The sequence below is a fragment of the Aulonocara stuartgranti genome (genome assembly GCF_965226115.1).
Source record: "Aulonocara stuartgranti genome assembly, chromosome: 12".
In the NCBI taxonomy this organism is placed as follows: domain Eukaryota; kingdom Metazoa; phylum Chordata; class Actinopteri; order Cichliformes; family Cichlidae; genus Aulonocara; species Aulonocara stuartgranti.
In genome coordinates, this window is record NC_138948.1 from 35551552 (window position 1) to 35565788 (window position 14237).

The 14237-nt window shown below is 39.5% G+C and overlaps 3 protein-coding genes across 3 annotated transcripts in view; 2 read left to right on the forward strand and 1 right to left on the reverse strand.

Moving 5' to 3' along the window:
• Positions 1–14237, forward strand: part of pop5 (POP5 homolog, ribonuclease P/MRP subunit) — an 88212-nt gene that overhangs the window by 13777 nt on the left and 60198 nt on the right. The gene's annotated exons all lie outside the window — the stretch shown is intronic.
• On the reverse strand, positions 71–1658 carry pla2g1b (phospholipase A2, group IB (pancreas)). Its single transcript, XM_082555709.1, has 4 exons — positions 1552–1658; positions 1260–1401; positions 356–489; positions 71–242 (listed from the first exon to the last, which is right to left on the reverse strand). Exons 1-4 carry the CDS (start codon positions 1598–1600, stop codon positions 124–126), a joined length of 444 nt encoding a protein of 147 aa, XP_082411835.1. The 5' UTR covers positions 1601–1658; the 3' UTR covers positions 71–123.
• LOC309718293 (phospholipase A2-like) lies at positions 4627–9991 on the forward strand. Its single transcript, XM_082553378.1, has 5 exons — positions 4627–4689; positions 7154–7211; positions 7372–7528; positions 7631–7758; positions 7986–9991. The coding sequence occupies exons 1-5, from the start codon at positions 4642–4644 to the stop codon at positions 8108–8110; spliced, it is 516 nt and encodes a 171-aa protein (XP_082409504.1). The 5' UTR covers positions 4627–4641; the 3' UTR covers positions 8111–9991.

Consider the following 14237-nt stretch of genomic DNA (forward strand, 5'->3'; position numbering starts at 1 on the left):
ATGAAACGTGCATGTATGTCTTTAAGTCTTTTCTTGGACAATAAATAAATAGCTATGGAAACAATAGCACTTCTATTCATTTACTGATGTTTTATTTTTTCAAATGATGATGCCCTCTTCAGCTCACTGGCAGCGGTCACTCGGGATGTCAGCATTTTCCTCACTGTAACCAGCCTCACTGAAGCACATGGCTGCATTCCTGTCACACTCGCAGATAAATTTCTCACACGGATCGTTGTCATCTACAAGGGGAAAGGCAGAGAAGACGGTTGAGTGTTTGCTGTACACAGTAAGAGAAAATCTAGCTGTAGACAAGGTTGATCGATAGTACACTGCTGTTGTTGTTAACACTCACCCAGGCAGGTGATAGTTTTGCTGGCCTTGTCACAGTTATAGCTGTATATTTCAGTGTAGGGGTTGTCCAGGATGGCCCAGCAGTCATCGTGCTGCATGGCATCACTGTAGCACTGGTCGTGGACCTGACAGCACCTACAACAAACACAGACCATTAAAGCAACCCTTTTAAATTTACTAATTTTCTTTATCTATATCTATCTGTGTCTATAACAAGCAAAAAGCAAACGTTAAAAAATATGTCTGTAACAGTGCGGCTCAGTCCATGGAGACATTTTTAACGCCTTGAGTTCACTAATCAATTTTATCTAATGAGCTTTTAATTAATAAAACAAAAAGAGATAATAAAGCAAAGTTGCACAAGAAACGCTTTTCACTGAACACTGTAAATTCTAGCTAAATTCCATTAATGCAATAGATTTAATTTACACATACAACTGAATGGCTTTTCTGAGGAAACAGTTACTGTGAGCACAAAGGCTCATGGGACTGTTAATGTTCAAATAATGAATTAAGTAGTTTTGTGGTCCTCGTGTGGTTTCTACTGTTTGTGTGGCTGAGAAAAGACAAGTTTAACTCGTGTCTGCCATGACCAAGATTAGAGTGAATAAAGATTTCCAGCCTGTGTTCAGCTAAGTAATAATCATGCAGTTGTGCAGTTTGTGGGAAATCTCCTCACATGTGATATTAACACTGCAGAAAAACACTCTTGGGTTTAATGACATTTTTTTTGATACATCCACTTGGATTACATAAACTATTTGCTATTCCTGCTAAGTTTGTTTAAATACTTTGTGCGATACACCGTATAACTCACAGTGACTGTGGGAGACTCAGAGGTGGATATCTCACTGGGGGACAGAACGTGGCAGGCAGCATGAGCAGTACGACTCCAGCAATCTTACCTGTCAAGCTCATCAACAGGTGTGCCAGAGCCTCCCAGCCCGCAGTAGCAGCCGTAATCAGCGTAGTCCAGCGCTGGCCAGCTATCGGGTACCGTGCACAGGATCATGGACCTGAACTGCCACAGAGCTCGATAACCCAGCACTACGAGACCAACAGAGACATGTAGCAGGTTCACATCCCAGAACTGTCTGGCATTGCATCAGGCAAAATCAAAACTCAAGCCTCTTGGGAGATTTTCTGATATCAGTTTCACTGAAAGAGAGCTGTCATGACAAATACTTTTAAACTTACGAGCTGGGAGGCCGAAGAGCACAATGAGCAGAGAATGACTCAGATGCATTTTACTGGAGAAGTGTCTCAATGGTCTTTGGGGTAAAGCTGTTGCTTTATATTGACCGTCCAACTGAGAGGCGGTCCTGCTTTGACCAGCTGCTGGGACTCATCCAGTCCCTTATTTAATACCTTATACAACGTATATGGATCCACATGTATTGTAAATAAGCAACAGGTGCATACACAATCACATGCATATAAGAGCAAGCACAAACACATTAATGCTTTTTATATTTGGTTGATTTTTTTTTCTGTTGTGTAAAGTTTAATTTCCTTTGATCTTATATGCACACCGAACACAAGCAAGGTGCAACCGAAGGTCATGAGAGCTGTGCCAAATGTTAGCTATTTACACAGGTGCATGTTCAAGTTTTAATTTGACTCCAGGTAATCCAAACCCAAGGGAGCACAGAGTAAGCAGAAAATGTAGAAATACATTATAGACCACGTTATTCAGGAAAATTTTAAAAAAAGAAGCCCAAATAGGGTAATTGGGTAACTTTATAACAATGTCAGGCTGTTAAGCATTAGTAGGATATTAGTAAGGTATTGGTGCAGTATTGGTAAGTGCTTAATTCACCATTCCTCCTCCTTAGTGTGTGATAATTATCCTTCTGTTGCTGTTACACCGTGTACAGCAGTCACTGTTACCACATCACTTCTACTATCATACATTGCCTGGAAATTAGGCTAAGAATGACAGAGATGATTTTTTTCCTGAACATTCACGAGGAATCATATCCACAACTGGACGACTCGTGCTGAGTTATGGAGCACATAATAGGTTACTAGTGGAGTCCATGAGAAGATAAATGCTGTCTTTTTAGGAGTCATGTTGGAGACAGGAAATGGAAATGCTTGTTGTCTTTTTATTGCTTCTGCTCAGAGAAACACTCAAGTATATGTAGCTTTAGTATACATGCAGCAGTTTTGTTCAAAATAAGAGAGCATAACATGAAAACACAGAAGGCCACATATCTCAAAGTTTCTATGAGTGAATACAGTTGTTTTACTGGTGCAACAGAGCAAAGCCTAACAGCAACGGTCCTATTGAACAGTTGTATCCTGGTGTAACTTAACTGTCATGGCTCTGCTGGTGGTTCTCTTTATTAATGATGCTTTTAAGACTGCTGCTTTTTGTGAGTCTCCCAGAGATCATTTTTGTGTCTTCTTTGATCCACTCTTTGGGTCTTTGTGAAGCAAGGCTGTTTACAGCAGTTACGGTCACAGCACGGACACAGACAGCCTAAATAGGCTCAGCAGTGTTGCCTGTCACAGTCACCAGCAGGTGTGCTAAAGCCTCCAGGCCTGGAGTACCAGTCATTGCTCACTGAATCAAATAAGAGCTACACTACAGAGCAGTCACATTTTAGCATGTAATGTCTCCAGAATGTTTTCAAGATTTCCAAGATGTCAAAGATGTTGATTAAAAAATGCAGAGGTCTTTAAAGAGTAGAGGGATGTTATTTCTTGGACATTTGGGGAATTTCAAAAAAGTTAGGGTTAGGGCTGGGTCTCCAGCTCCCTCAGCACAGGGAGGCTGTTATACTGCCTCCCTGTGGTCACTTACAATAGTTACTGTGCAGCAGTAGCACAGTGCAAGAAGAATGAATTTATAGAAAATAATTCAAGCAGATTAAGAGAAGCTTTGGGGGATTATCTTAATGCGCATTGAGGTTCTGGCATGTTACTTATGTCAGGTTTCCACAAATATTTGCTGACCTTTTTTTTTTTGTTTTTTGTTTTTTTTTTTGCCTGTCCCGTTTGGCTCTTTTGTCATCAGAATTGTTGTCTAAAGGCAAAGAAAGATGCCCAACGGATTTACTTTACCAAATTGACCATCCCAGCCTTGCCGTAATGGTCCATTTGATTCACCTTTTATTGTTTATTTTATTTTCACTTGCTGAATACGGGACAGACTTGACTGGGGGAAAGAAGGGGAGAAAGAAAGAGGGAAAGAGAAACAGCTGAGAAGAGGGACGGGGGAGAAGGGCAAAAAAACAAACAAACAGAATGAGCAGAGAAAAAAAAGAGAAAAAGAAATTAAAAAAAGCATATATCAATCACCTGGATCACCTGTTGAGAAAGAAAAAAGAAAACAAGCAGAAGAGAACAAGAGTAATAGAATAAACAACATCACAATGATATATGGGAATATGACAGTAAATACTAAATATTAAACATTATTGTGCAGCACATAAGATCAACAGAACACAGTGTGCTTTGAGGTAGGAGCCAAAAAGGGTGTAGTTTGTGGGTGTGATCACCCGTGTGTACACCTGTGAGCATGGACGCGCTTGTTTTTTTAAAAGGTTCCTTCATGTAATGATCTGCTAGAGGGTGTGGGGGGGCCACAGCCCCGTCCTCCAGGGCATGAAGCAGGTATGGAGGAGATCAAAACTCCAGACATATTTGCTGACCTTTAAACACACTCCTAAACCTTGTGGAAACCTTCACAGAAGAGTTGTAGTTGTTATAGCTGCAAAGGGTGGGCCAACATCATATTAAACCCTGTGGGATGTCACTCAAGTGCACATACGTGTGAAAGCAAACGAGCAAATGCTTTTGGCAATACCTAAGTAAATATCAGCTTGACAAATGTAAACTGCACAGTAGAGGGAAAAAAATCGAGTCTAATTAAAATAAACTCATGTGACCCGCAGAGATCCACGTGAGAGCATTTGTTTTTGTCATAGATGTCCTCTTTGTGATTTGTCAGCAGTCCTAGAGGAGAGGTTTCTATGTGACTCTGATACTGGCACTGATACTGATCTCTCTCAGTTTTTAAAGCTCTAACTGTAATTTTGTCAGCCGTACTTTAATATGCATCACTTTATTTTTTTAACTACTCAGTGTGCTGTAAAGGTCCAGCACATTCATCATCATGTTCTGCTTCCTTTTGTGACAACACTATGAGATACACATATAAAACACCCCACGTCAGAAATGTGCCGTGGAAAGTTGTGGGAACTGTGGTAAGTGCTGGCTATTTACACAGCTGTGAGGCTGACGAGTTATTTTTAATTCAACTTCCAACAATTCAAATCCATGGAAACACAGAGTGACCAGGGAGAAAAGACCAACCATATAATAGAGGCAAGTAGAAGAAAAATTTTCAGTTAAAAGTAAAAAATATTGTAACAAACTTTCATTATATAAAAATGTGCATAAAATATAAAGGCAGGTGATGGTGATGAAAGCTTAACCCCATAAATAACCGTATATACGTCTCTGAAGCCAGATATGAGGTCACCAAGGTCTCATCTCACATTATATTTTTTGTGCTATAACCTTAAGATTTCTATGTAATGCATATATAATTAAATTAATATTTTAATTATATACAGTCTTCACAGTATATCAAATGAATGTCTGAGCTGTGAGTCATTCACTGACCTTCAGACGGTGACATATTTGTACATGGTGACTGCCTCCTTGATGACGATGACGATGACGATGATGATGATGATGATGATGATGATGATGATAACCTTTTACTCCAGACATGTAAATCAAACAAATCAACATATACACATAAAATATAAACGTGACATGAAATACCAACTCAATTGCCAAGTCCAAAATAGAGTAGGAAGGAATACCTACACACTTATTAATCCCTCCCACATGCTCAAAACCAGTTTACCCTGATCACCATTAACCCCACATCCCCCCAATACTTGTCTACACTCGCCCCACAAAAGAGAGAAAGAATTTTTTTTTATTTATCTGATAAATATAGATATAATGATATATCTATCCTTCCAAAACCAGGTTCACAAACGTTTTTGTTTTTGTTGTGATCAAGAACCGGAGCTGTTTTGTGTTTATCAATTTATTTGTTCTCATCTGTTAATGACAACTTCGTCCAGTATTTTGAAGAGTTGTAAAAGCAGAGAAACAGGCCTGTAACTGTATCACTTGTGACTTGGTGTCGATCTCTATTTCTGTACAGTGTTATAACTTCAGCTATTTTCATTTGTGTACAAACTGCAATTGTATGTTAAAGGGTCACTGACGTTTTGTTTTTTTTAGCAATGCCACTTATGTCACACTACTAAGCATCAGAAAGATATAAGTAAGGTTTTAACAAATGCTTAATCCATCATTTATATAGCATTAGTCCTGCTTAGCAGTTTATTACTGCACATATATTATTATGACTATGATTATTGCTAGCAGTGATGCGGTTGCAGTGACAGCTGTAAACGTGAACGGCCTAAACGTAACAGATGGATAAACATACCTGTACTTAGAAATGCCATACTAAGAAGCAGTAATGATGTATAAATGATGAATTAAGTATTTGCTAATACCTTACTAATAGATCTTACTAATGCTCAAAGTGCCACCTTCTTTTCTTCAGCTGCACACGTGATCCAGATATCTTTGATGTAACCTTCTGTATTTTATAAATTCTCTAATTAATTAGAGGCTTTTTGTAGACCTTTTATGATCCATTGGTATTCTCCATAATTTTGCTCTTATAAACGTTTTCTGAATGTTTTCCTTATAGAAGGAACTTGAATCTGTGCTTTACTAGTGAAGCCATTATACACAGTTTTCTTTTGGTTGTCAGGATTTTTTGCCAGTTCCTCTTTTTTCAATGGCACTGCACTTTGATTTGGTTTATTCTGACAGGTGTTTAAACTGTGTTTGGCAGAGCTGTTCTGAGAGTGAACGGAGCATATCTGTACGTGTCAGAGTGCGTCTGAAAGGGGCAGTTAGTACCAACTCCAACTGGTTTTTAAAGGGTTTTGCTGGTCTCGTGGCATGGATTTTATTTTCTGGCAGAAAAGGTGGACGATGTGCTGTAAGAGTCCCAAAATGTCATGGCTTTTTTGTATATACTCATGCTGAACATTTGGAAGAACATTTAGATTTTCATTTTTAATTTAACAAACATCAAGTTATTTTTCATAGCATTTAATCCCCCGATCTTCTAATTGAACCTGAAATCTGATTCTGGGGTCTGCTCTTACTCATCAGGTTCACATCAAGTTCACCAGTCTGCTGAGGGAATGATCTTAACTGTCCAATCGCATTTTGTCCTACTATAACAAGCCTTTGTGCCCACTGCCCATAAATTAGTTCAAGTTCACTGTAGTGCATGGTTTGACTACTTATGCATCCCACCACTCACTGCTGCTGAAAAACAACTAGTGGATGAAATAAACTCCTTTGATCGTTCACCTCTCACCTGTTGCTTCAGAATTAGGTCTTTGAATATTCCTTTCCATTATTTTGTGCTTTCCACATGTGATTGAACTGTACCATTTGGTGGTTCATATATAAAAGCATAATTTATAAACTGAAACTTTGATATTGATTTTTCTAAACAAAGTTTAAGAAGCATGTCATAAAAATACTAAAGTGAGGTTTATTACCTTAAATTTACACAGTACAGAAACCGAGTACATGCTGTTATGTTCTACCAATGAAATACAAGAAAAACAAAGTGTGCTGGCCTAACAGAGCATCAGATTTGATGTTAGTCTTTGACAGATGTCTCCACCCCCTCTCACCTGTACTTATAAAAGCAGGCTGTACCAAATTTCAGGTTCATGTGACTGCAACCATGAATTTGATTACTCCTCCTCTGCTGCTGCTTCTCACGGGTAAGCATGAAAAAGCTTGTGTACGTTATTATCAGTCGTGTTTTACACAATGACTGTATCGCTTTAAAAGTTGTTGTTGTTGTTTTTCCTTTACAAGAGATTTTATATATATATAAATAGATAAATTCTCCTAATCGATTTTTTGAGTACGTCCTAACAGCTTGTGCGGTCAGTGGTGCAGTGCTGCCTAAGGCAATGTGGCATTTTGGGTCGATGATCCAGTGCGCCCAGCCCGGTGTTAACCCTCTAAGATACAACAATTACGGCTGCTATTGTGGCTTCGGAGGGAAGGGGACCCCCCGAGATGGAGTGGATGCGTAGGAATCAGACACTACACATCAGACTTGTTTTCAGTTTTTGAAATAGAAGGGAACTTGACATTGTCTCAAACATGCTCTCTCCTCCCGATCCATTTGCAGGTGCTGCCAAATTCACGATAAATGCTATGCAAATAGCAAAAAGATTCCTGGATGCGGGGATGCTGAAGACCTTCCTTACATTATTGATTTCGATTTTACCTGCAATAATCAAAGAGTGACCTGCTCAGGTAACAACAAGTCTTACTAAACAGGCTTACACACACACACATTTTGGGCAAAAGAAATAGTTAAATTCTAATGTTCTGGGTTTTAAAAAATGTATTTAAATCACAAATTTCCAACTGTCCATGTATGTATGGAACCACGCCACATTTGTAATGTTTAAATGTGTTAGATGTTTAGCTATTACTGTGAAGTTGTGTATTCATGTGCTGACACAGCTCTTTCTCTGCAGCGGCCAACGATACGTGTCAAGCTGCTGTGTGCGAGTGTGATCGTGCTGCGGCTCACTGCTTTGCCCAGAATACATACAACCCAGAAAACAAGAACCTGGATCACTCAGTTTACTGTGCCAACTGATCACATCACCCACCACAGCAGAAAGATTGATTTGTCACTTTTCAATACTCACTATTTCCCATTCATAAGCACTTATAACACAGCTGACTCATTCTTTTAAGGTGTCAGTTTGAACACTGATCCACAAGTTTAACTGAAATATTTTCAACTTTTGATCCCATTACAAAATTTATTCTGCTGTCTTTAGACTGACATCAGGGTCTGGTTTCAGCAAAGCAACCGTACAACATACAATTGGCTTTTATTTCAAAAATGAGCTCAGATCTGTGGAGCCTTGTATAGAAAAGTGGTCACTGTGGAAACTGTGGAAAGTTGATTGGTTTTGATTCATTCATACAACCTCCAATTGTTGTTTATTAATGTACAAATGCCATTAATAAAGACAGCCATCATCTAAAACATAAAACTGCACAGCTGGTTCTTGATGGTCATCTAGCTTGAGCTCAGGATGAATGTGTGCACTCGTGTACTTGAAACAAATGAACCTAAATTAATGGTGTCATCTAAAGTCTTTGCCTTGACAGAGGGCAGTAATACAGAGAGCTGCTGGACTATCATTTTAATCACCCTGTCTCAAGTCTTAGTATCAGTAAGTTATGCGGGAACAGCAGGACTGATGGGACTGCGCTTTTTCTCGCCAGCACAGTGGCCAAAAGAGTCACAGCAAACTAAACCAACAGCTAACAGGAAAAAGAAATGCAGTGAGGTGTGATGGTCCTGGGTTTTCTGTTTTGGACTTTTTTTTATTCTTATTATTGAACATACCCTTTGGTTCTTAGTTTGACCAGTATTGTTTATTCCTGATGTGTATCATGTGCATCACAAGTCTTTGTTTTTTGGTTTCTTTATGGTCTCTTTTATGTTTTCTTAGCCTTCCTTTTATCCCCTTCTGTGTCAGGTTTGTGTGTTAGAGTCTGTCTTCTCTGTTTAGTTACTTCCTAGTTTTCGTCACTTGTGCTTTGTATTGACTTAGGCTACGTCCACACTAGCCCAGATAGATTTCAAAACAGCGTTTTCATCTGAAAACGCGTCCACACTGTCTTTTTCAGTCGTTTTCACAGAGTCCGAAAATGCTTACGTTCCAGCACTGCGCATGCGTGAAACGCAAGAAGATTCGACCTGCCTCATTTCTGTCTGCCGTTTATTTACTCTGCGGCTCTTTGAAACGTTACAGCAAAATGTTGAGAAAAAGCACCGAGTTTTTTTTTAAATGGACTAACAATGAGGTGGAGTTGTTGCTGCGTAAAAGTACAAAGTTGCAAAAGCGAGTGAGAGTTAAAGAATTTAAAGAAAAGCTATCTGGAGCATGTACAAACTGATATTAATCTTTAATAGGGCTGTAAAATTGAGAGCAAACAAAACAACTGCTGTAGAATGCCCTCTGCTATCTTAGTTTAATTGGTTACATGACTGCATCATATGACTAACATGCGTCATCTTTTTAGAAAGTCTGCATTTTCGCTGTCCACACTGCATTTGAATGTTTTCAAATGTATGCGTTTTCCACCAGCGAAAACGCCGCCTCAGTGTGGAGGCCAAAACGGAGAGAAAACGAGAAAACTAATGTGTTAGTGTGGACGTAGCCTCCACTTGTGTGTTTCCTTGTCTCACTTGGATGAGTGACGAAACGTTTCTCCCACAAAACACTACGTCCTGATGAACAGAATCAACTTTTGGAGATTTACTTTCCTGGATGATGCATCAAGACGTTTCCTTGTCTTGGTTTCTCTGTGTTTCCCATTGTTTCCTGGATGCATTCCCTGGGTTTCCTGTATTATTGTTCCTACTGTTTCCTTGTTATTTGCATTTCCTGGCTCCACTGTTTTTTGGATCATGTTTATCTTTGAACTATTCAGCATTAAAGGCTTGCCATATTTTTTACTTCTGTCTGCTGTGTTCTGCATTTGGCACCACAATAAAACTATCCTCATGCTACGCAGCTGATTGTGACAAAATAGGACTGGAATCTGCAATTTTAAATGTCAGCTGGTAAAAAAACCCAGAAAACTATAGTTCATAACATGACAGCATATCAAAAATGTATTTTTAAAGCAACAGGAGTTCTTTGAAATGAAGCTTCTTTGATCCTTACACATTGTGTGTCTCATTAATTAACATGACTTTGTTACTGAAACAATGCCTGTTCATCCTGCTGAATTGTATCTTGGTTAATCAAGTAAATCTGAAGACAATTTCCCCCAGCATGCTTGATGCTGGCCCTGTGAAACTTTTGTTTTGCCACAATATGCCTTGGTCTTTGAACTTATCAGCTCATTGTTGTCTTTCAGATGCTTAATCTCTTCTTGTCACCAACACTTCCATGTGACCATACCCCGCCCACTAGTTTTTGTCCCCTCCCATGCTTTGTAAGTGGTTCTTGGTCGTCTTAGCCTCTGAGTCCCACTCTCTGAATCTGTTACTAATACTCTGACACATCCTTGCAACGAACTCTCGGAACAAAGGACTTGTGTGATTTCTTAATATTATTTGAATGTGCCTTGTGCAATTCATCTTTAACATCACATTACTTTGGATTGAAGATAACTTTGGTAAATCTGTGGGGGTTTTCTGTTCAGTGCACTTTTTTGGTCTTTATTTGGAACCACCAAGACTGAAATGCTGCTGCTCTCCGTGTTTCAGAACTTTACCTAGAAACGTCTCCATGTTGTGCTGTAGTTGAAATCTGACAGAAGACACTTGCTGACTATTTACGGAGTGTCTCATTCATCTATCTGTACTCATTGCACACTTTAAGGGACAGAAGTTCAGTGACTGGTGACACAAGTTTTTTTTTTATATTAACGTATTTGTTATGTTATAAAATGTCTTTTATGCCTACAAATATAATACACAGGTGTTTTCAGGGCTTCACCAAGTTGACTGAGCATCTGTACATGGAGAGAGTCATCTGAGAGGAAACACAGGTATGATCAGCGAGAGCGTTATCAGGCACCGCCTCCTGTAGAGATGATTAGCTCCAGCATGTGTGAGCATACAGCACTGTGCTTTTGTGGTGCTGTACTGGGGGTGATACATGACATGAACAACTACACAGTAAAAATCAACACATATTAGAGACAGCGTTTTATCAGTGTCCTTAACTTTTTAAATCTGATGAGTTCGAAGTATGATGAAGGATAATTGCACACTTTCATCTTCAGAAAAATGGCTGTCCGCAACACGCACGCAGAGGGTTTTCGTTTCTTATGGCTCATTAAGAGCATCCCTTGTGGGATTCTGATCAGGACTTCTGAATCCAAACTATAGACATCAGAGGAGATATATGTTCAGTCTGGCTCATCACCAACTTTTGTGACTTGAGAGAAGAAAACTGTTCTGATTAACAATGTTAACAATAGTACAAAAAGATTGGGATCCCAATCTTTTTATACTGGAACCCCCAGGATTCAGCTTCAGAACGGCACAAACTAGTCAGGCATTAATTGTCTGCTCCCAAACCAGAAACCTGGCTCCACTGGCCTAAAGACAATTTTTGCTGTGGTAAGTTCAATTATTGTGAGAAACTTTTAAAGGTGTTTTTAATCAATAAAAACACCTTTAAAGGTGTGTTTTTTTCACACCTGCATAGAGAAAAATCTAACTTTTTTTTCTCTGTAGGTGTGATTGCAAGTAGACTGAGGACTGAACACTACAAGTGTCAGCAGGTAAATCTATTAGTCTCAGTGCAGGGGTGGAGATAAATTTGCACACCTCAAACAAAGAGAAGAATATTGGGTTATGGTCTTAAGACCACTGGGACCCTACACCAGGCAGCTTGTTCAACAAACTGAGTTTAAAACTAAGCTCTGAGTCTTGTGTCCGACTTATGTCCGACTCCACCATGCAAGCAGACCTGGGCACGGTTTGCAGATCCTTTACAGAACCTGTGACATCTTTAAGTGATTCCGGTTCTGGGTCGAGCCAGTGGGACTGATTTAGGTGACTTTCAGTGAAAAAGATGTTGAAGTTCAGACTCTGACTGAATCTCAGTCTGTGAAGACATTTCAATATGAAATGTAATCAGTTTACAGTCAGACTGTCTGCAGCTGCTCTGCTTCCATTAGTGTGACCACTTATAATGGAACAAATGACTGATTATTGATCAGTGCGTAACACACAGTACACACACACTCCCTCCCTCCCTTTATTTGTCTTCCCTCCCTCTCTCTCTATTAGTATGTACCCGTATGTGCCTTAATTTCTCCCACCCTCCCTCCATCTCTATCTCCTTACTTCCTCCCTGTATTTACCCCTCACCCACTTCCTCCAATTTCTCCATCCCTATTTACCTTCATTTATTCCTCCCTCCATCCTATCCCCTCCCTGTATTTACCTCTCCCTTGATCCTCCTCCCTTGTCTCCCTTCCTTTGCTCCATATCTTCCTCATTCTCTCCTCCCTCCTACCTATACTCATGTGTTATCTCTTTCCTCCCTTCCTATATTTCTATCTTCCTCCTACTCTTTTCCCTCTTTCCTCCAATCTTTATGCCTTTTTTCCTCTGTCCTTCAGTTCCTTAATCCCTCCCTATTTCCCTTTCTTCACAGCATCTTCCCACTCTATCTTCCTACCTTCTCTCCTTTTCTCCCTCTCAGGCTCCCTCCCTTCATTTCCAATTCACTTACTAGTTTCCTATCTCCCTTTCTTCCCACCATCTATTTAATTTTAACTTTGAGTTTAAAACTTTCCCTTTCGATACTAAAGGCTCAAGCTGCTGATGGACTTGTGATGATGCAGTGAGTACTTCCAATGTGCTTATACTACTACTGCGTGTCATTAACCTTTATCTTTTATCTCCCACGCTGTGCTTTTTGTTCTGTCTCTATGCTCTCTTCCCTTTATCCTTACCCCCAAACCAGTCATGGCAAATAACGACCCTACCAGAGGTTGCTTCCTGTTGAAAGGGAGATTCCCCTCACTGTTGCCAAGTGCTTGCTCATAGGGTATCATTTGATTACTAACCCTAATACTGTAGGGTCTATATCACATACTGTACCTTGACATCTACTGCTGTCAATTAGATTTATATGAATAAAAGTTTGAATTGAATTGATTATAAACCCTAACGAAACCCAGTCATTTAACACAGCACAGTAAAACCCGAGAATCAACCAAAAACTGAATTAAGAACTGGTTATTTAAAAGTTTCTTTGTTGATTTACTTTCTTATTTAAGTGATGGTGGATTACAACTTGTTCATTTGACTACAGTAACAATATAATTTGAAAAGTATTTTTGCACAGAACATGGCCTTCATAGCTTTTTTCCATCACAAATATTAATTTTCACGACCATCATGTTTGTATTTCATGTTTCCTTCTTTACTTGTCCAGGACTAAATGTGACACAGTTTATCATTGGAGTGACAAAATATCCCCAGTAACACACACACACACACACACACACACACACACACACACAAATGGGGCTTTTCAAAACTTAAAATTGCCTGTAAATTGTGGTGATCCTATATAGTTGACATGAGACATCGGTAATTTTCCTAAACTTCAGTGATCAGCCTCCACAAAGCCCTGAAACTACTAGGTTGCTATTGTGATCAACTAAACCAGCCTCCTTAATTTAAAGCAGGAAGCCTTTGGTTGTTTAACCTCGTTTCAAAAGTTCAGTTTCGTTGCTGTGTCTGTAGATCACACATAGATTATAGACAGGATTCAATTCAAATCTATAAAGACCTCAAGAGGACCAACATCTCCACCCAGCTGTAAAAGTCATCGACAGTGCACATAACTCCATGAGAGTAAAGATGACAGTGTTAGTGGGATGACCCAAATCCCTTTCTGTTTCAGCTTTTCATTACTCCACCATTATACCACCACTGTTCCAACTTGAAAACTACTGCTAACTAAATAAAATACTCATAAACGCATGCCTGATCGTCTACACCAGAAGTCCCTAAAAATCTGAGGTCTGCAGCCTCTTATTACAACTTGCGGTTATGCACCAAGGCTACTGTCAGTGACATCCTGCAGTAGGAAGGCTGTAGAGGGTTTGTTTGCTTTGCAGCTGATGAAGCAGCTTCTGCAATTGGGTGACAGAGAAGAACAGCCACATTTGAGTGGAAAGATCAATGATAAGCTGACCATCATTCACTGAATTAGAAGATGGTC